We start from the raw sequence: 21,137 nt of genomic DNA on the forward strand, positions 1-21,137 counted from the left end.
CAGTCAGAGGAATGTTAGAATCAATTACTAGGGACAGGATAAGAGGGCATTGGAAATTGTCATGTGATATAGGCAGGGCCATCACAGTTTTATGAAAGGCAAATTGTGTTTAACACACCTGTTAGCTTTTTTTGAGCACTGCTGCCCTTTTTTTGAGCACTGCTGCCTCAAGGAATCAAGGTCCCAAGTTCGATCCCGGTCCCGGGTCACTGTCCATGTGGAGTTTGCACACTCTCCCCGTGTCTGTGTGGGTCTCATCCCCACAACTCAAAAAATGGTGGATTGGCCATGCTAAATTGCTCCTTAATTGGAAAAACTATTTTTTGAAAATGTCAACAAATACAACACTACTCCTAATCCCATGCACATTAATATTACATGCTTATCTCTTATGTGGGACAGAAGCACATTCTCCCCGTGTCTGCGTGGGTTTCGCCCCCACAACCCAAAAATGTGCAGAGTAGGTGGATTGGCCACGCTAAATTGCCCCTTAATTGGAAAAAATAATTGGGTAATCTAAATTTATAAAAGAAAAGAACATGATTAAGTTTATTTGCTCGGATGGAGGATAGCTTCCAACATAGACTAGTTTGGCCAAATTGCCTTTTTGCATGTTGTAAACCTCTGGAAACAAAGTGAACTGTTCCAATGTTGCCAAAAGCAAGAATCTGCTTCATTCTAAATACTATAGCGAGAACGCTCAAATATCTCATTGCACCCAACATAAGGAAATGCTGTTTTTTGGTGATTGCCCCTCAGGGTTGAATTCTTTCTGACAATGATTGTTTGTAGTTAAGTCACTAAAAATGTCAATGCGAGGAAGTTTTGCCACATTAGCTAGCTGCACATTCCAACAAATATGTCTGTGTTATAAAGTTTTTATATTTACCCATAATAGCCAGGGCTGTTGCTTTGGTTAAGTATTGTGTCATTGAGCTGATCACTTCTAAATTACCACCTTCCAGGGTACATCTGCTTATGATTCCAGTCCCAGAATTAATCCAGTACAGCTTGTTTTCAGCATAATCCATTGAAAGACCTGGAAGTAAATAACAGCATTTTAAATTAAATCAGATACAATTTAGGAAAATTGTCATTTGAAAGTAGAATTGCAATTTTTTCAAAACAAAATACATGGGGGGGGGGGGGGCGATTCTCCAATATGGATCTCCAGTGTTCGCGCCGTCGTGAATGCCGTCGCGTTTCACGACGGCGCTAACCGGGCCCGGGTACGACCAATTCTGGACCCCACAGGGGGCCAGCACAGAGCTGGAGCTGTTCACGCCACTCCATCCTCCTTTCCCAGCTCCAAATTGGTGCCGTGCCTACCCACGCATGCGCAGTTGGGCCATGCCAGCCTGCGCAAGCACGGGGGACTTCATTAGCACACTGGCCCCGACTCAACATGGCGTTGGTGTTCAGGGGCCGGCCGTGCCAGAAAGTAGGCCCGGGGGATGAAAGGCTGGCCCGCCAATTGGTGGGCCCCGTTCGCGGGCCAGATCCCATTGGAGGCCCCCCCGGTGAAGGAGACCCCCCCCCCCCCACCAAAGCCACCCCCTGCCCGTTAGCGCAGAGTTCCCGCTGGCAGCAAGAGGGCTGAACGGCGCCAGCGGGACTCTGTCAGATTCGCGCGGCCGCTCGGCCATTCCGGGCTGGAGAATCGGCGCACTGCCGATTCCAGGGGCCCGCAGCCGGTGCCGTGCCAAACGCTCCGGCGCAAATGGTGCCGATTCTCCGCACCTCGGAGAATTGCGCGCCGGCGTTGGGCATCATGGCGCGGTTGCGGCGATTCTCCTGCCCGGCGCGGGACTCGGAGAATCGCCCCCATGGTGTGAATCTAAGCCGAAAATCCAAAAGTATAATATGTAATATAATCTTTGTTAGTGTCTCAGGTAGGCTTACATTAACACTACAATGAAGTTACTGTGAAAAGCCCTTAGTCACCACACTCCAGCACCAGGTCTGGTTCACTGAGGCGAATTCAGAATGTCCAATTCACCAGCACGTCTTTCGGGATTTTGTAGGAGGAAAGCGGAGCACCCGGAGGAAACCCACGCTGACACAGGGAGAACATGCAGACTCTGCAGAGGCAGCGACCCAAGCCGGGAACCGTACCCAGGTCCCTGGCGCTGTGAAGCAACAGTCTAACTACTGTGCTACCGGGCAGACCGCATCACAGCAATTCCTTCAAAACCCTCGACTGTCGATTTTTTTCTGCCACATGTACCTGGAATTAATGGTTTTGAAACTTTTGGATCAGTTTAAGTAAATATGCTTTTCCATAGTTCATCACCAGTGAAATGTCTGCTGAAGAACAAACACATTGCCATATATTGTGAAGGCTAAAATTCTAGCTGGATCACCAAAGAGGAAGATGGCATAACAATGTTGCTAAAGTGACTATTGAACAACCACACTTTAACTTCAGTCTGGATGAAAGGTCATTGACCTGAAATATTAACTTGATTTCTCTCTTCACAGATGGTGCCTGACTTGTTGGGTATTTGCAGAATTTCTTTTAAAAAAAGAAATTCAGGTTCCTATTCTTCATTATACTTAAGATTTGTGGTTTTGACAAAAGCCCTGAAGTTGTATCTTCTTTTCCATTATTTTGATGGAAATGTTTTTTTTTACAATTTGGAGTACCCAATTCATTTTTTCCAATTTAGGGGTAATTTAGTGCGGCCAATCCACCTACCCTGCAAATCTTTGGGTTGTGAGGGCGAAACCCACGCAAACACGGGGAGAATGTGCAAACTCCACACGGACAGTGTCCCAGAGCCGGGAACAAACCTGGGACCTCGGCGCCGTGAGGAAGCAGTGCTAACCACTTCTGCCACCGGCTGCCCTTGGAAATGTTAACTGCCTCTGATAGTTCAGATAATAATAAGTTATGGCCTTCCCTAAATTAATGGAGATGGGAATTTCAGACAAACAAGTTAAAAGAATTCATGAATGCCAGCTGTAATTACAGGTTGGTAAATATTTGTGCCACTGGATATGTTGCCCTCAGTGTTGCACATATAAGACAGAATAACATTGTGTTTGGTATAACCCAGTTGGCTGAATCTTTTTGAAGTAACAATCACCGTCAGATTGCCACTCAGCTCTTATTTTTTGTAACAAAGGTGGATTTCAGGCTCAGGATTAATTCTGAACCAGGCCGTTTCAGAAATGTTGAGTGCATTCAGACGTCCTTCTTTGTACTGCAGGATCGTTTGAAGAAGCCAAGCCATACTGCCTTTCTAACAGCACTCGCTGCTGTATTGTGGTCAGTCTGCAGTCACTAACGCAGTGAAAAGCTGTGGGAAATTCAAATAAGTTTTAACTGTTGGTGAATAAGTGTGGGTGAGGTCAGTGGGTAGGGTGGCAGGGTGCATAGGGTGCTAACTGGGTGGGGTGGCAGGGTACATAGGGTGCTAACTGGGTAGAGTGACAGGGCGGTAAATTGTAAGGTGGCAGGTGGTATGTGGCAGGGTGGCAGATTGGGTAGGGGGGTAAGATTGGGTCAGGTCGGACCGAGGGTCGGAGGGTCGGGGTGAAGATGGAGGGTCGGAGTCAAATTGGAAGGTCAGAGTGAAGTACAAGGTCGGGAAGAAGTTGGAAGGTCGGGTGGGAATCAGAGGGTCAGGGGTGTTTGGGGAGGGATGTTGGAGGAGTGGTAGGTGGAGAGTCGGCTGTATAGTTACCTGGGAGTTAAGACATATTTCTTCTCCGTCTAATATTTCCTGGGTAATGTTATATTACCTTGTGTTAAATGTGTTACTCATTTGCTTCTTTCCAAGCTGATCCCATACTCGATGTTCTTTAACACCCGAAGTCTCCAATTAAATCAAATTGTTTGTTGAGTAACATTAACAAATAAACTGTGAGTTTGTTCTCTCTTCAAAAACTAAACGAGAGATAAATTAACAAGATTAAATATATATTAACTACGATTAAAAACACCTGCACTCTGAGCAATCTCCATCTACCTCTGGTTACTAGTCACTCCAAACACGAAGAGGCGGGAACTCGGCCTGAGTCTGTCTTTTATACCCATCTGTAGTGCTGCCATCTAGTGATTACCTAGTTGTTACTTCTGAACATTAACCCTTCATATACATACAGATATGCAGGTCACTCAGGCAACTAGGCAGATAAGCAGGTCGGAGCCCTCCGACATCTCTGACTCTTAACTCAGAGTTGGAGGCTTTTTCGGAAGGTGCCAGATGCAGAGGAATTCTCCATCAGATGTTGAAACTTCTCGGCAAGTCCCATAGAATCCTTGCATTGGGCCTTCCAAGGAATCCCATATCACATGCTCCAGGGTACATACAGTCTCCAATTTTCCATGGACGGGAAAATCTGGGCCATTAATATGTTGCAATATCAATATTTTGGGGATCTTAGCGTTAGACAATTTGACTTTACACCATATAAAATTTTACCTTTAAAATTCCTAGAGGGACACTTTATCTCATAGTCAACATATAATGGATGGCCTCAGCATATATTTGATGGAAATGTTGAATTTCGGCATGGTTTTTTCTGACTTATCCACCATAGTTGCAACAGAAATATGGAGAAATCCAATCAGAAAATCAAAGGAACATAGGAATTGCTTGATGAAAAAAGATCATGATTGATTGAGCTTGCCTTTTCCCATCATGGTTTTTTAAAAATTCATTCATAGAATCCCTAAGTGCAGAAGGAGGCTATTGAGCCCATCGAGTCTGCACCAACCATCTGAAAGTGCACCCTACCGAGGCCCACTTCTACCTTATTCTCGTATCCCTCCCTAACCTGCACATCCCTGGGCAGTAAGGGGCAACTTAACATGTCCAATCCACATAACGTGGACTGTGGGAGGAAACAGGAGCATCCGGAGGAAACACACAAACACACGGGGAGAACGTACAAACTACACACATACAGACACCCAAGGCTGGAATTGAACTTGGCTCCCTGGTGCTGAGGCATCAGTGCTAACCACTGTGCCACCCATGGGGTGTGGGCACCTCAGGCAAGGCCTACATTTGTTGTCCATCCCTAATTGCCCTTGAACTAAATGACTTGCAGGGCCATTTCAGAGGACAGCTAAGAATCAACGGTATTGTTGTGGGACCAGAGCTACGAGTAAGGACTGAAGATTTCCTTCCAAAAGGACATTCATGAACAAGATGAGTTACTCAACAATCAGTGATACTTTTCATGGGTCACTATTATTCAGACTAGCTTTTAACGTGAGCTGACATGGTGGGATTCGAACACAAATCGGCTGAGCACTAACCTGGGTCTCTCGTGTACTAATCCAGTGACATGCCACCATGTCCCCAGATGATACAAAGATAATGAGGATAGGGAGGAAATTACGGGCTGCCTAGCAGAGATATTTGAGTCGTCACCAGACACAGGTGAGGTGACACAAGATTGGAGCATAGCAAATGTGCCTTTGTTTACAAAGGGCTGCAGGGAAGAGCATGGGAACTACAGACCAGTGAGCTTAACGTCTGGGTGGGTAAGTTGTCAGAAGGTATTCTGAGAGACAGGATCTACAGGCATTTAGAGAAGCAAGGACTGATTAGGGACAGTCAGCATGGCTTTGTGAATGGAAAAGCATGTCTCACGAATTTAGTTGAATTTTTTGAAGCCATAACCAGGAAGCTAGATAAGGGCAGTGTAGTCGAATTTGTCTACATGGACTTTATCAAGGCATTTGACAAGGTACCGCGTGGAAGGTTGCTGCATCAGGTAAAATCACACGGGATCCATGGTGAGATAACCAATTGGAATCAAAATTGGCTTGACGACAGAAGACAAGGGTAGTTATAAAGGGTTGTTTTTCGAACTGGAGGCCTGCGGCCAGCGGTGTGCCTCAAGGATTACTGCTGGGCCCACTGTTATTTGTTATTTATATTAATGATTTGGATGAGAATTTAGTAGGCATGGTTAGTAAATTTGCAGATGACACCAAGATTGGATAGTGGATAGTAAAGAAGGTTATCTAGGATTGCAACAAGATCTTGATCAACTGGGCCAGTGGGCCAATGAATGGCAGATGGAGTTTAATTTAGATAAATTAAAGGTAGTGCATTTTGGTAGATCGAATCGGGGTAGGCCCGACTCAGTTAATAGTAGGGTGTTGGGGAGAGTTATAGAACAAAGAGATCATGGAGTACAGGTTCATAGCTCCTTGAAAGTGGAGTCACAGATGGCCAGGGCGGTGAAGAACGTATTTGGTTTCATTGGTCAGAACATTGAAAATAGGTGTTGGGACATCTTGCTGAAGTTATACAAGACATTAGTAAGGCCACGCTTGGAATACTGTGTACAGTTCTGGTCACCCTATTATAGAAAGTATATTATTAAACTAGAAAGAGTGCAGAAAAGATTTACGAGAATGCTACCGGGACTTGATGGTTTGCGTTATAAGGAGAGGCTGAATAGACTGGGACTTTTTTCCTTGGAGCTTGGGAGGCTTCGGGGTGAACTTACAGAGATCAATAAAATAATGAGGGGCATAGAGAAGATAGATAATTAATATCTTTCCCAAAGGTAGGGGAGTCTAAAACTAGAGGGCATAGGTTTAAGGTGAGAGGGGAGAGACCAAAAGGGTACAGAGGGGTATTTTTATCACAGATGGTGGTGTGTCTGGAATGAGCTGCCAGACGCAGTATTAGAGGCGGGTACAATTTTGTCTTTTAAAAAGCATTTAGATAGTAATATGGAAAATGTGGGTATTGAGGAATATGGGCCGAATGCGGTACTTGGGAATAGCTATGGGGTAAAAACAGGTGGCATGGACAAGTTGGGCCCAAGGGCCAGTTTTCATACTGTAAACGTATATGACTCTAAGAAAGCATCCTATAAATTCTACTTATATTTAAAGCACATAATTTCCAAAGCTATACATTTTATCATGTACATGTTTTTTTTTAAGCAAGCAAGTTTAATATCTTTAACTTATGGGTCAGATTTCTTCTGGTTGTTAGTTTTGGAGAAATGGTAGATTTTTGAAAAGTTAATTTATGGAAAAAAAAACATTTACTTTTTCATGCACAGACGGTGAGGTAAAAACAATCAAAAAGTTAATGGCGCCAAACAAAAAGTTAATGGTGCGGAATTTGCTGAATATTATAGTGTGTGCATAATGCATGCCATTATTAATGTGTAAATCAGCCAGCAATTTGTGGTAAGAGATGCCCCATGAACTGCAACCCACCAAGGGCCACTGGCTGGTTTGTGCCGATCTGCTGTAAGCTTCAAGACAATTTATCTCATGCTTAACATCCCAGCAATTTTAATGAGGTTTTGGCATTTCCACAGAAATTACCCATTAAACTTGCCACAGAAAGTTAAATAGAGAAATTAATACCATATGTACCCCTTCTGTTGAATTGTCACTGATTACCACTTAATCACAAGTTTCCCAGAAAGGGAAAACATTTAAATTTAGGTGTTCCATTCCTTTAAATTTGGAAATTTGAAATGTGATTTCATTTTGTATTTTTTGTACTTTTTTCTTTCTGTTTCTTTTTAATCTCCTTAATCCAATCTTTCTCTTATGGCGCAGAGGACTGAGGTTCAATCCTGGCTCCATATCACTGTCTGTATGGAGTTTGCACATTCTTCCCATGTCTGCGCGGATATCACCCCCACAACCCAAAGGTGTGCTGGTTAGGTGGATTGGCCACACTAAATTGCCCGTTAATTGGAAATAAATAATTGTGTACTATAAATTATTTTTTTAAAAATCCAATCTTTCTTTCTCTCTCTTTATTTGTCTTTCACAAAGGAGGTAAATTATGTATAGAACCAAAGGAAGTTGGTGAGATCCTTAATGAGTATTTTCCATCGGTATTCACAAAGGAGAGGGACATGTTGATTGGTGGTGTCTCAGAGGGACATGTCAATACTTTAGAACAGGTCGTTATTACGAGGGAGGAAGTGTTAGGTGTGTTCAAAAGCATTAAGGTAGACAAATAACCAGTGGCAGATGGCAGCTATCCCAGATTACTGAAGGAGACAAGAGATGAAATCACTGGGTCTCTGGCACAAATCTTTTTGCCATCGTTGGCCACAGATGAGATCCCAGATGATTGGAGGATAGCCAATGTTGTACCGTTATTTAAGAAGGTTTACGAGGATAACCCGGGTAATTATAGGCCAGTGAGCTTGACATCAGTGATAGTGAAAATGTTGGAAAGGATTCTCAGATTTAGGGGGCTGGACTCTCCGCCGTCGGGATGCTCCATTTTCCCAGCAGCCCGGGGGGTTCCCGACCTGTGGGGCTGAGCCCCACAATGGGAAACCACATTTACCAGCTGGCGAAATGGAACATCCCACCTGGGTGAGGGAGGTCATGTTTCACGAATTTAATTGAGTTTTTTGAGGAGGTGACAAAAATGATTGATGAGGGAAAGGATTGTGGATGTTGTCTACATGGACTTTAGTGAAGCATTTGATAAGGTCCCTGATGGCAGGCTGGTGCAGAAGATTTGATCATATTGGGTCAGGGGTGAACTAGCTGGATGGATTCAGAACTGGCTTGGCCATAGGAGACAGAGGGTAGTAGTGGAAGGGTGTTTTCCGAATGGAAGTCTGTAACAAGTGGTCTGCAGGGATCAGTACTGGGTTCCCTGCTCTTTATAATATATATATATATAAATGACTTGGAAGAAAACATAGCGGGACTGATTAACAAATTTGCGGATGACACTAACATTTCAGGAGTTGCAGATAGTGATGAAGATTGTTAGAGAATACAACAGGATACAGATAGGCTGCAAAATTGGGCAGAGAAATGGCAGATGGAATTTAACCCAGAAAAATGTGAGGTGATACATTTTTGTAGGTCCATTTCAGGTGGGAGCTATAAAATAAATGGCAGAACCATCAGGAGCACAGAGACACAGAGAGATCTGGATGTGTAGGTTCACAGATCCTTAGAAGTGGCAGCACAGATGGAAATGATGGTAAAGAAAGCATAGGACAAGGTATCGAGTAGAAAGTCAGTAAAATTATGTTCCAGTTAAATCGAACATTGGTTCGGCCACATTTAGAATACTGTGTTCAATTCTGGTCACCGCACTACCAGGAGGACATGGAAGCTTTGGAGAGAATACAGGAAATGTTTACCAGGATGTTGCCTGTTACGGAGGGTTTTAGCTATGAGGAGAGATTGAATAAATTGGGATTGTTCTCCCCAGAGAGACGGAGGCTGAGGGGGACCTGAGAGAAGTTTAGAAAATTATTAGGGGTATAGATAGGTGAACAGTTGGAGACTTCTTCCTATGGTGGAATTGAAAATTACAAGGGGCACAAGTTCAAGGTGAGGGGAGACAGGTGTTCAGTGGAGATATGCAGGGAAAGTTTTTGATACAGAGGGTGGTGGTGGCCTGGAACGCACTGCCAAGTGAGGTGGTTGCCAGCAGCGCGGGTTCAATTCCCGTACCGGCCTACCCGAACAGGCGCCGGAATGTAGCGACTGGAGTCTTTTCACAGTAACTTCATTGAAGCCTACTTGTGACAATATGCGATTATCATTATTATTGAGGCAGATACGTTAGCGACCTTTAAGACTTATCTGGATAGGCACATGAACAGACAAGGTATAGAAGGATACAGGCAGTTGGTCTAGATAGGATACGTGATCAGTGCAGATTTGGAGGGCCGAAGAGTTCCTTTCCTGTGCTGTATTGTTCTTTGTTCTATACCTGACCTGACATTGAATTCCCCCACCCCAATTCACCCTCCTTCTCAGACCTTCCTTTGATTATTTCTGAATCCTTAAATTGCACCAGTAAAGGAGACAGTGTACCTGGAACCTAGAGACATCATTTCTCTTGCTGCACCCAATCAGCTCACACTTCCAAAAACTTTGGGAGCAAAACTATTTTAGCTGAAAGAGACAGGGAAACATCAAAGTAACAGTTCCACTCCAGTAAGTACTGTGCCAATACATTGCTTGAGGCCTGACTTGGCATCAGTGAGTTTCAAGAATTAGAAGGTTTTGAAGCATCACCTCTGGAGTGAACTTCCCATGAAGGAACGAGTGGGAATTCAGCTTCTAAATGAAGCTTGTAAATTAAAGGCAGCCCTATAGGGAAGCAAAAACATTATCTGCTGCTCAGAGGAAAACAGTGAATTGCTCAGATTTTTGTTTCATTTTTCAGCTGTTAACTGCAAAGGTGGTTGTGAAATGCACAGGATTTTACCAGCAGGGAACTCACATGTGAATTGCAAGCCTTTACAAGATAATGTTTAAGCATTAAAGCTCAGTGGCTATTTACTCCATCTGTGGGATGGGACAAATCAAAAATTATCATTTGCAGAACAGAAATTTCAAAGATATACATATAGTTTACAGATCAAGCACATATCTATCGGTCTTCTTCTTAGTGCCATATTACGGTATCTTTGACACTTCAAATCATGTTGAGCAGATATCCTCTTACTGTTTGTTTGGCCAATTCTGTCTCTGAATCAAATCCATCCTCATGCTTCAGAGTGTTCAAGTTAAACTATTAAAAAATCCACATAAGTAGATGTATTCTGTTTGCCAGAAAGGCAGGGTGCAGATATACAAACCACTTATTGAATCACAGAAAACTCTGAAAATAAATTGAATCTTAAAGACTCTTAATTGTTCGTGAGGGCATGTCAGAAGTTTAACTGGATAAAATCGTAGTGCTTAGTAACAAAAAACAAAATGATAAAAGTCCTAAGGCTCCTCTACATTGGAGTACCATATATACTGGGACATTGATATGATGGGTTACCTGGAGCCAAATGGAAAGGATCACAAATCCTAATATCTTCACTAATCCTGCATCCAGTCAGAAGCTGATGAAAACATTGGTGTCACTGTCTGGCTCAAGTATTTCAGAATCACAACTTCTGACATGGAGAGTTAATTTAATTTGTTCTTCCATCGTAAACAACGTGTTTTTTTTTGTTTTTTTAAATTTAGGTTACCCAATTATTATTTTCAATTAAGGGGCAATTTAGCGTGGCCAATCCACCTACTCTGCACATTTTTTTGGGTTGTGGGGGCGAAACCCACGCAGACACGGGGAGAATGTGCAAACTCCACACGGACAGTGACCCAGAGCCGGGATCGAACCTGGGACCTCAGCGCTGTGAGGCGGTTGTGCTAACCACTAGGCCACCGTGCTGCCCTCAAACAACGTGTTTGATCTTATCCACAAAGAAGTCCTGCTTACTTAACTCTGAGATTCAGTCATTTTTCTTTTCCAATTTATTTTCTGGGCATTTTCTGATTAAAGGTGAAACAAAGAGAATAACTGTATTCAGATCTTTAAAAATATTTTCATGGGGTTTCCACTTAGTTACGTTGATTTATTTTTTACACATTTTTGGTCAAAACCTGCATAACTGATGCAAACAATTGCAAAATTTGAAGTGCAATTTGAGTTTAGAACAGGTCCAACAGCCATGACCTATTGCACTGGTTGTTAGCTATCATACTGCAAATAGTTCATGCTCACAAAACTGCTCACACCCTCGAGGTGAATTAATCAGATTTGGGAGTTTCAGTTAACGGGGCATATTTACAGACCTCGGCAGCAATTAAGTTGAAAGTTTGGGGCACAGGGTCACCAAAAGGAACTTTGGGTTAAAGCTTTTAATTGTGATTTTATTTTATGAAGAAACCAGCTATGGTACTCATTACATCCAGAAAATAGTTTGCATGACGCAGTAATTAAAAATGCTTTGATTTTGTGATAAATCTATTTTTTTCCCGTTTTGATCAAAGGTCACTATGGGTCGAATTTTATGGTAACGGGATTTTACGGTTCCGTCAAAGTCAATGGACTTTTGACAGCATTTCACTGCCCCCCCACCCACCATGGCAGGACTATAAAATTCTGCCCCAGGTTATCACTTTCAAGTATGTCAGGGAAAATGTTTAAAAGTAACATTTTTGTCAGAGTAGAAAATCGCACTTTAAAATACTGCCAAGTTGCACTGGTTCATGGCTGATTTTGCATTTAATAACATGCAAATGACTTTGAGCAGAAACTCAAGTTGGTAAGGGAGAGGTCAGGCACAATACTGAGCACAATGTGCTGCAGGGTCAGCAATTGCGTCCAAATCAGAAACGCGACACCATCATCTCCGTAACTCAGAACAATTCTAAAACGTTGCGAATAGCCTTCTTCATAACTGCAGCAGATTGTCTGAATCCTATCAGCTAATTATAACAATGGACAGAACTTCTGGGGCACAATCTAACGGCCTCGCTGTGTCCAACGCGGGACGCAATGAGGCCGGTAAACCTCATGAGAGTACTCTCGCGAGGTTTATGACATTTGTTAAGCCTTGTGAGATTTAACGAGATCTTACGAGGCATCGCGATCTCGATCTCTCCTTCATTCGGTGTGATCCAGATTTGTATATTCAAGTGAGCAGTTAAGTGAAGGGTTACACCAGGCTGATCGAACGACTGCGCCTTGGAGACTTTGACCGGGCACCATTTAGCACTGGTCTGTGTAGTAATATGCAATCACAGTATGTACAAAAGAGTACATAACAATGTACATAACAAGTGTATATGACGGGTGCACAGCCTCCAATCACCAGGTGTCATGCAAGAGGAACAGAACACTGAAACCGGACAAAACCAATCTTGGCCAGAGTTACAGGAGCTGTTTGTAGCATGGTTAGAAGCTCCACAGTTTGGTTAGCAATAGTTAAGTCTACCCACAGTATATTCAACATAAAATAACTGGCCTTGAACTAGATGTTCTGTTGTACACTGATTCATTTATTATCATAGTATTATCATAGTACACAAACATAACAGTCTGCACAAACCCTGGGACCCCCGATGCCGTCCGGACACTGTGGTGCTGCCAGCTTGGCAGTGTCACCCGGGTGCCTCCCTGGCAATGTCATGGTGTCCAGGTGGTACTGCCAACTGGCAGGGACACAACCAGGATGACAGGCTCGCAGTGCTAAGGTGACCAGGTGACATATTTTCCATGCCGGGGATCGGGCCTTGGGGTGCCCTGCCCTTATGAGGTGTGCTGAGTAACTCAAGGACCCCCTAATTGGTAAGTTGGGGCATTGGGTGGGTCCGGAGGCCGTGGTGAGGGTGTTGAGACTCAATCTCTTCCTGCACTGACGAGCTGAGCTTGTTAATGCAAGCAATGGGTCTCAATGCAGCCTTGGCAGCATGTTCCCCGTCAAGACCTCAAAAAGAAGCAGAGTCCCATTTAATAGTGGGGTCGTTCTTGGCACTGCAAGTGCTGGGAAACACCCCGCTAAATGCCCCCAAAACTGAACTCTGTTATTTCCCATTACATCGTCTCCCTGATCTCTGGATGGTCATACTGCAGAGATGTGCTCTGAACCCCTCGGAAGTTCCCTTGCGCTGACTGCATGGGAATTGCCTGGGAAGTTTGAATTACTGATTGGCAATTCCCTTGCATCTGAAACTGTCTGGAATTCTAAGTTGGAGTTGGAGACTTGATGGTTCAGATTCACTTCCCAGAATAGTTAAACAGCCAAAGTTCAAGGGTTAAAACACGTTTCTACTCCTAGGTAATTATAATACTGATGTCTGATTCCCGACAGGACCATCTGACTACCCCCTCCTGATAACCCAACTACAGCTCTCTGACCTAACTATCCCTGACCCCCCCCACTGGACCTACCAAGCTACACCTTGAGCCCCCCCAAACTCTCTAATGTTCGCACCACCATCCCAAACCCCAAAACTATTCACATGACCACCTGACTACCTAGTCCTCGCCCCTCATCCATTTACACGCCTCCCTAGTTCCTCATCCACTTAACTGCCACCCAACCCCCTCATCCACTTAACCTATCACCCTATCACAGTACCCATATACCCATACACTCTAATCCCCTTAGCCGCCCACCTGTCATCCAAACCCTTCAACAACCCACCTGCCATGGGCAGCAGGGTAGCACAGTGGCTAGCACAGTTGCTTCACAGCTCCAGGGTCCCAGGTTCGATTCCCGGCTTGGGTTACTGTCTGTGCAGAGTCTGCAATTTCTCCCTGTGTGTGCGTGGGTTTCCTCCGGGTGCTCCAGTTTCCTCCCACAGTCCAAAGATGTGCAGGTTAGGTGGTTGGCTATGCTAAATTGCCTTAAGTGTCCAACAAAAAAGGTTAGGTGGGGTTATGGGGATAGGGTGAGGCATGGGCTTAAGTAGGGTGCTCTTCCAATGGCCGGTGCAGACTTGATGGCCTCCTTCCGAGCTGTAAATGATATGATTCTATGATTCTGTGATTCTATAACCCCTTGTCACCCTAAACTGTCATCCATCAACATGTACCGTAGCTCCTCACTCATTCTTCTGACACACTTTGTTCTCACCACAGCTTCTCAAAGTGGCTCTGTGACCATTAAACTCTCTACTTACCAGCACATGGCTTACCCAATGACCCAGCACTATAAAGAAGGATCCCCAGAACTGGTACGCTCCACATTTCTCAAGAGGCCGAGGATGTCTTGGTCAGAAATGTGGAGTTCCATCTTCGTGCAAAAAAAATAAAGAACAGAGTGGAAATCTGACGGTGATTGCTATTCTTCAAAAGATTCACTAATTATGAAGAGAAGACCTCGGACTTATATACTTTGATGGATATTTACACTAACATTTAGTAAAGTAAACTAAATCTATTGCTGATCCGAAAACATTGGTGAACTCTCTCAAGAAAGGTAACAACTGGTCAGCCATTAATCAACTGACAAGCATTGATTTGAAACTTAATCTGAAAATAGTAATTACAAGGATGTTCCCTTGAATGATGTGCTAAGAATCACAAATCACCATAAAATGTGAGTGTAATGCCACCACCTTCATGATGACAATATGCAAATACACTATTGCCGGATGTGCAGAACTTCAGCAGCAATCGTTTGCCCAATCTCGATTAGCACTAAATCCTTATTATATGAGCAAGTTTGCAGTCCTGACCTCCAGGCAATTCTGCATACAGCTTTTGAGCAAACATCTTCTTTCAGCAAAGTAAAGGGACCTGGACAGAAGAGTTTACAACACTGCTTCAATGTTTCAGATGCTGAACTCACCGACAGATCAATCTAAGTAGTTCATAGAAGTAGTTACAGCAAGAAAGTGTGCCAGCTGAGAGCAATATTCTCCTGCTGAACAATAGGTTGAAATAGCTTACAAGCTTTCGCCTTGCACTTATTCCTTGCTTTTACCTCCCATATCCCTCACAATTTGGACATGGTTCTTTCACACATTTGTTCAAAGCTCTCTGTAAGCATATAAGAATATTGATTCGGTTGGAAACGTGTTGTGCTTTGGGATTTTGATATTTCTGGTCTGCCTTCAGCAAAATACCTCTTTCCCCTGTTCAATACAATTTTGTAAAAGCTATGCCCACATTCAGATTTTCTCATTTTTAACTCTTTCTTCTGTCTTTTCTCTGAAACCTCCTCTATCGTTGTATCTCACAAAACACCAACGGCTCTTAGAACATGGAAGATTACAGCGTAGTACAGGCCCTTCGGCCCTCGATGTTGCGCCGACCTGTGAAACCACTCTAAAGACCATCTGCACTATTCCCTTATCATCCATATGTTTATCCAATGACCATTTAAATGCCCTTAGTGTTGGCGAGTCCACTACTGTTGCAGGCAGGGCATTCCATGCGCTTACTACTCTCTGAGTAAAGAACATATATCTGTCATCTGTCCTATATCTATCTCCCCTCAATTTAAAACTATGTCTCCTCGTGCTAGCCATCACCATCCGAGGAAAAAGGCTCTCACTGTCCACCCTATCTAATCCTCTGATCATCTTGTATGCCTCAATTAAGTCACCTCTTAACCGTCTTCTCTCCAACGAAAACAGCCTTAAGTCCCTCAGCCTTTCCTCATAAGATCTTCCCTCCATACCAGGCAACATCCTGGAAAATCTCCTCTGCACCCTTTCCAATGCTTCCGCATCCTTCCGACAATGCGGCGGCCAGAACTGCACGCAATACTCCAAATGCAGCCGCACCAGAGTTTTGTACAGCTGCAACATGACCTCATGGCCCTGAAACTCAACCCCTCTACCAATAAAAGCTAATACACCGTACGCCTTCTTAACAACCCTAACAACCTGGGTGGCAACTTTCAGGGATCTATGTCCATGGACACCGACATCTCTCTGCTCATCCACACTACCAAGAATCTTACCATTAGCCCAGTACTCTGTCTTCCTGTTATTCCTTCCAAAATGAATCACCTCACACTTTTCTACATTAAACTCTATTTGCCACCTTTCAGCCCAGCTCTGTAGCTTATCTATGTCCCTCTGTAACCTGCAACATCCTTCCGCACTGTCCACAACCCCACCGACTTTAGTGTCATCTACAAATTTACTCACCCACCCTTCTACGCCCTCCTCCAGGTCATTTATAAAAATGACAAACAGCAGTGGCCCCACAACAGATCTTTGTGGTACACCACTAGTAACTGATCTCCAGGCTGAACATTTCCCATCAACCACCACCGTCTGTCTTCTTACAGCTAGCCAATTTCTGATCCAAACTGCTAAATCACCCTGAATCCCATGCCTCCAGATTTTCTGCAATAGCCTCCCGTGGGGAACCTTATCAAACGCTTTACTGAAATCCATATACACCACTGCTTTACCCTCATCCATCTGTTTGGTCACCTTCTCAAAGAACTCAATCAGGTTTGTGAGGCACGACCTACCCTTCACAAAACCGTGTTGATTATCGCTAATCAAATTATTCCGTTCTAGATGATTATAAATAATATCTCTTATAATCCTTTCCAAGACTTTGCCCACAACAGAAGTAAGGCTCACTGTTCTATAGTTACCGGGGTTGTCTCTACTCCCCTTCTTTAACAAGGGGACAACATTTGCTATCCTCCAGTCTTCTGGCACTATTCCTGTAGACAATGACAACATAAAGATCAAAGCCAAAGGCTCAGCAATCTCCTCACTAGCTTCCCAGAGAATCCTAGGATAAATCCCATCTGGCCCAGGGGACTTTTCTATTTTCACACATTCCAGAATTGCTAACACCTCCTCCTTATGAACCTCAAGCCCTTCTAGTCTAGTATCCTGCATCTCAGTATTCTCCTCGACAACATTGTCTTTTTCCTGCGTGAATACTGACAAAAAATATTCATTTAGCACCTCTCCTATCTCCTCGGACTCCACGCACAACTTCCCACTAATGTCCTTGACTGGCCCTACTCTTATTCTAGTCATTCTTTTATTCCTGACATACCTATAGAAAGCTTTAGGGTTATCCTTGATCCTACCTGCCAAAGACGTCTCATGTCCCTTCCTGGCTCTTCTTAGCTCTCTCTTTAGGTCCTTCCTAGCTAACGTGTAACTCTCGAGCGCCCTAACTGAACCTTCACATCTCATCTTTACATAAGCCTCCTTCTTCCTCTTGACAAGTGATTCAACTACTTTAGTAAACCACGGTTCCGTCACTCATCCACTTCTCCCTGCCTGACAGGTACATATTTATCAAGGACACACAGTAGCTGTTCTTTGAATGAGCTCCACTTTTCAATTGTGCCCATCCCCTGCAGTTTCCTTCCCCATCCGATGCATCCTAAGTCTTGCCTCATCGCATCGCAATTGCCTTTCCCCCAGCTATAACTCTTATCCTGCAGTATATACCTATTCCTTTCCATCACTAAAGTAAACATAACTGATTTGTGGTCATTATCACCAAGGTGCTCACCGACCTCCTAATCTAGCACCTGTCCTGGTTCATTACCCAGTACCAAATCCAATGTGGCCTCGCCTCTTGTTGGCAATCTACATACTGTGACACATTGGACAAAAATGAACCCATCTAAAATACTCGAACTATAGCGTTTCCAGTCAATATTTGGAAAGTTAAAGTCCCCCATAACAACTACCCTGTTACTTTTGCTCCTATCCAGAATCATCTTTGAAATCCTTTCATCTACATCTCTGGAACTTTTCAGAGGCCTATAGAAAACTCCCAACAGGGTGACCTCTCCTTTCCTGTTTCTAACCTCAGCCCATACTACCTCAGTAGACGAGTCCTCATCAAAGGTCCTTTCTGCCACCGTAATACTGTCCTTGACTAACAATGTCACCCCTCCCCCTCATTTACCACCTACCCTGAGCGTACTGAAATATCTAAACCCCGGAACCTGCAACAACCATTCCTGTTCCTGCTCTAGCCATGTCTTTGAAATGGCCACAACATCGAAGTCCCAGGTACCCACCCATGCTGCAAGGTCACCTACCTTATTCCGGATGCTCCTGGCGTTGAAGTAGACACACTTCAAACCACCTTCGTGCCCGCCGGTACAGTCCTGCAACCTTGAAACCTTACTCATGACCTCACTACCCTCAACCTCCTGTATACTGGAGCTACAATTCAGGTTCCCAACCCCCTGCTGAATTAGTTTAAACCCTCCCGAAGAGCATTAGCAAATTTCCCCCCCAGGATATTGGTACCCCTCTGGTCCAGGTGTAGACCATCCCGTTTGTAGAGGTCCCACCTACCCCAGAATGAGCCCCAATTATCCAGGTATCTGAAACCCTCCTTCCTGCACCATCCCTGTAGCCACGTGTTCAACTGCTCTCTCTCTCTCTATTCGTCATCTCGCTAGCACGTGGCACGGGTAACAACCCAGAGATAATAACTCTGTTTGTTCTAGCTCTAAATTTTCATCCTAGCTCCCTGAATTCCTGCCTTACATCCCTATCCCTTTTCCTACCTATGTTGTTGGTGCCTATGTGGACCACGAATTGGGGCTGCTACCCCTTCCCCTTCAGGATCCCGGAAACACGATCCGAGACATCATGGACCCTGGCACCTGGGAGGCAATACACCAGCCGCGAGTCTCTTTCGTTCCCACAGAATCTCCTGTCTATCCCTCTAACTATGGAGCCTCCAATGACTAATACTCTACTCCACTCCCCCTTCTCTTCTGAGCAACAGGGACAGACTCTGTGCCAGAGACCTGTACCCCATGGCATACCCCTGGTAAGTCGTTCCCCCCCCCACCAGTATCCAAAGCAGTATACTTGTTACTAAGGGGAATGACCACAGGGGATCCCTGTACTGCCTGCTTCCCCCCAGCCCATCTAACCGTCACCCATCTATCTTCATTCTTCGGAGTAACTACATCCCTAAAGCTTCTATCTATGACCATCTTTGCCTCCCGAATGATCCGAAGTTTATCCAACTCCAGTTCCAGTTCCCTAACACCGTTTCTGAGGAGCTGGAGATGGGTGCACTTCCCACAGGCGAAATCAGCAGGGACACTGTGGGCGTCCCTCACCTCAAACATTCTGCAGAAGGAACATTGCACTGCCTTCCCTGCCATCCCCTCGAGATAAAACAAGAAAAAGAAAGGAAGAGTTTACCTGCTATTCACTTAACTCCTTAGGTTAGAGGAGGTGGAAGGGTGGGGGACACTATAAGTGTAGTGTCTCAGGTTTAACAACCGTCTAACTTATATACAGGTACTACAAACCTTCCCAGAGATCCCCACGGCCGACTTCCGGTTTGCTGCTGCTCTGAAACAAAAAAAAACAACTCCGAAAAAAAAAGTTAGTTAAAAAATCAAAGGCCGCTTCTCCTGTAAGGTAAGTTTTTAAAGCGTGAAACGTACCTTCCTGACAGACCCCTGGTTACTGCTCTCCACTGCTCTGTGCTCCATCAGCAATTGCAATGCCATTACTGATCACACCCCTGAACTTTAGAATACTCTGCCTACCCTCCTTTGAAAGCCTTCACATAACCATATTAGTTTGATCATGCTTCTGATCACCTGATCTGATCTGCTCATGTCAATCATGTTCATGTTGACTACTCCTCCGTACAAAGTACCTCAGGCTTTTTACATGTGATTGCTGTGTAAAAAGTGCACTGCTAATGTTATCAATCAGAAAACCAAGGTATAGATATATTAACGTAGTTACATTAGCTGCTTGGATTTTGTGAAGTGTACCTACCCGATTCCTTACTGTGCTCTGCAAGGCCATAATACTGCACTCGGCATCAAAGAATGATGCATGGTGCATGTTGAGGGAGTGGGCGAGGGGAAGAAAATAGTACAATAAAGCTTATGTACAGTAGCCAATTAATACATTGTTACCTCGGCAAGGGACCAAAGTTCCTTGCACAAGATAACATAAAAGTTGAAATACGGAAAGCATCATTTATTTTATTTGTTCTCGGCATGTGAGCAAGTCTGGCAAGGTCAGCATTTATTACCCATCCTTATTTGCCCTGGAGCGGATGATGGTAGCAACATACAACTAAGTGGCTTGCTGGGCTAATTCAGAGGACAAGTGGGAGTCAAGCATGTTGTTGCCAGTCTGGAGTCACATAGAGGCCAGCCTACGAAATTGTGACAAATTTCCTCTCCTGAAACACATCAGTGAACCAGATGGGTTTTTACGACAATCTGGAAGTCTCATGATCATTATTAATGAGGCTAGCTTTTTGTTTTACATTTATTATTTAATGGGATTTAAATTCCCCCAGCTGCTGTGTTGAAATTTAAACTCATGCCTCTAGAACTTTAGTTTGGGCTTTGGGATTATTAGTCCAGCAACATTACTGCTGTGCTGTATTCCCTGATTTATTTATCCCCAAAAATATCAAGTTGCAGTGATTCGGTAATATCATACACCGGTAAGGTTTTACCACACCTTTCAGGTAGCATGATATCGAGGCCGGGTTCAGATTAAAACCACGGGAAAGTAAGTACAGAATGAATTTACTTTGCACCACAGATTTTGACCGCACTATCATCCACATGTTCTTTTTTGTTTGAGGTCAATGGAAAGAAGGGAGATACAAATACATCTCAATCAGTGTGGAAATAAAATAAAATAAAAACAAAATTAACACAAAAAATAAGTAAATTTAGATGAGAATTTTGAAAATTATGCAGAAGGCAAGCAAGGAATTGAGACTAAAATTGGCATGTTTCCCAGGACAACAGTTGATGTTTTAAAGCACACCATCTTCGACCTCCTGCTGGAGAAACATCTGCACATTTGGATGCATATTTTGAGTTGTGAATATAAACTTTGGGAAGGGCATGCAAACAAAAAAGGACTTGTATTTATATTCTTACTTACTCTACCAAGGATAACTCCA

General features: G+C 43.9%; 1 protein-coding gene across 1 annotated transcript in view; it reads right to left on the reverse strand.

The window, feature by feature from the left end:
• Window positions 1–21,137, reverse strand: part of LOC119962094 (low-density lipoprotein receptor-related protein 1-like) — a 2,271,162-nt gene that overhangs the window by 665,842 nt on the left and 1,584,183 nt on the right. Inside the window, 1 exon segment of the mRNA XM_038789946.1 lies at window positions 890–1,039. Within this exon segment, the coding sequence (XP_038645874.1) occupies window positions 890–1,039 (150 nt within the window).

Source organism: Scyliorhinus canicula, chromosome 2, assembly GCF_902713615.1.
Source record: "Scyliorhinus canicula chromosome 2, sScyCan1.1, whole genome shotgun sequence".
Classification (NCBI taxonomy): domain Eukaryota; kingdom Metazoa; phylum Chordata; class Chondrichthyes; order Carcharhiniformes; family Scyliorhinidae; genus Scyliorhinus; species Scyliorhinus canicula.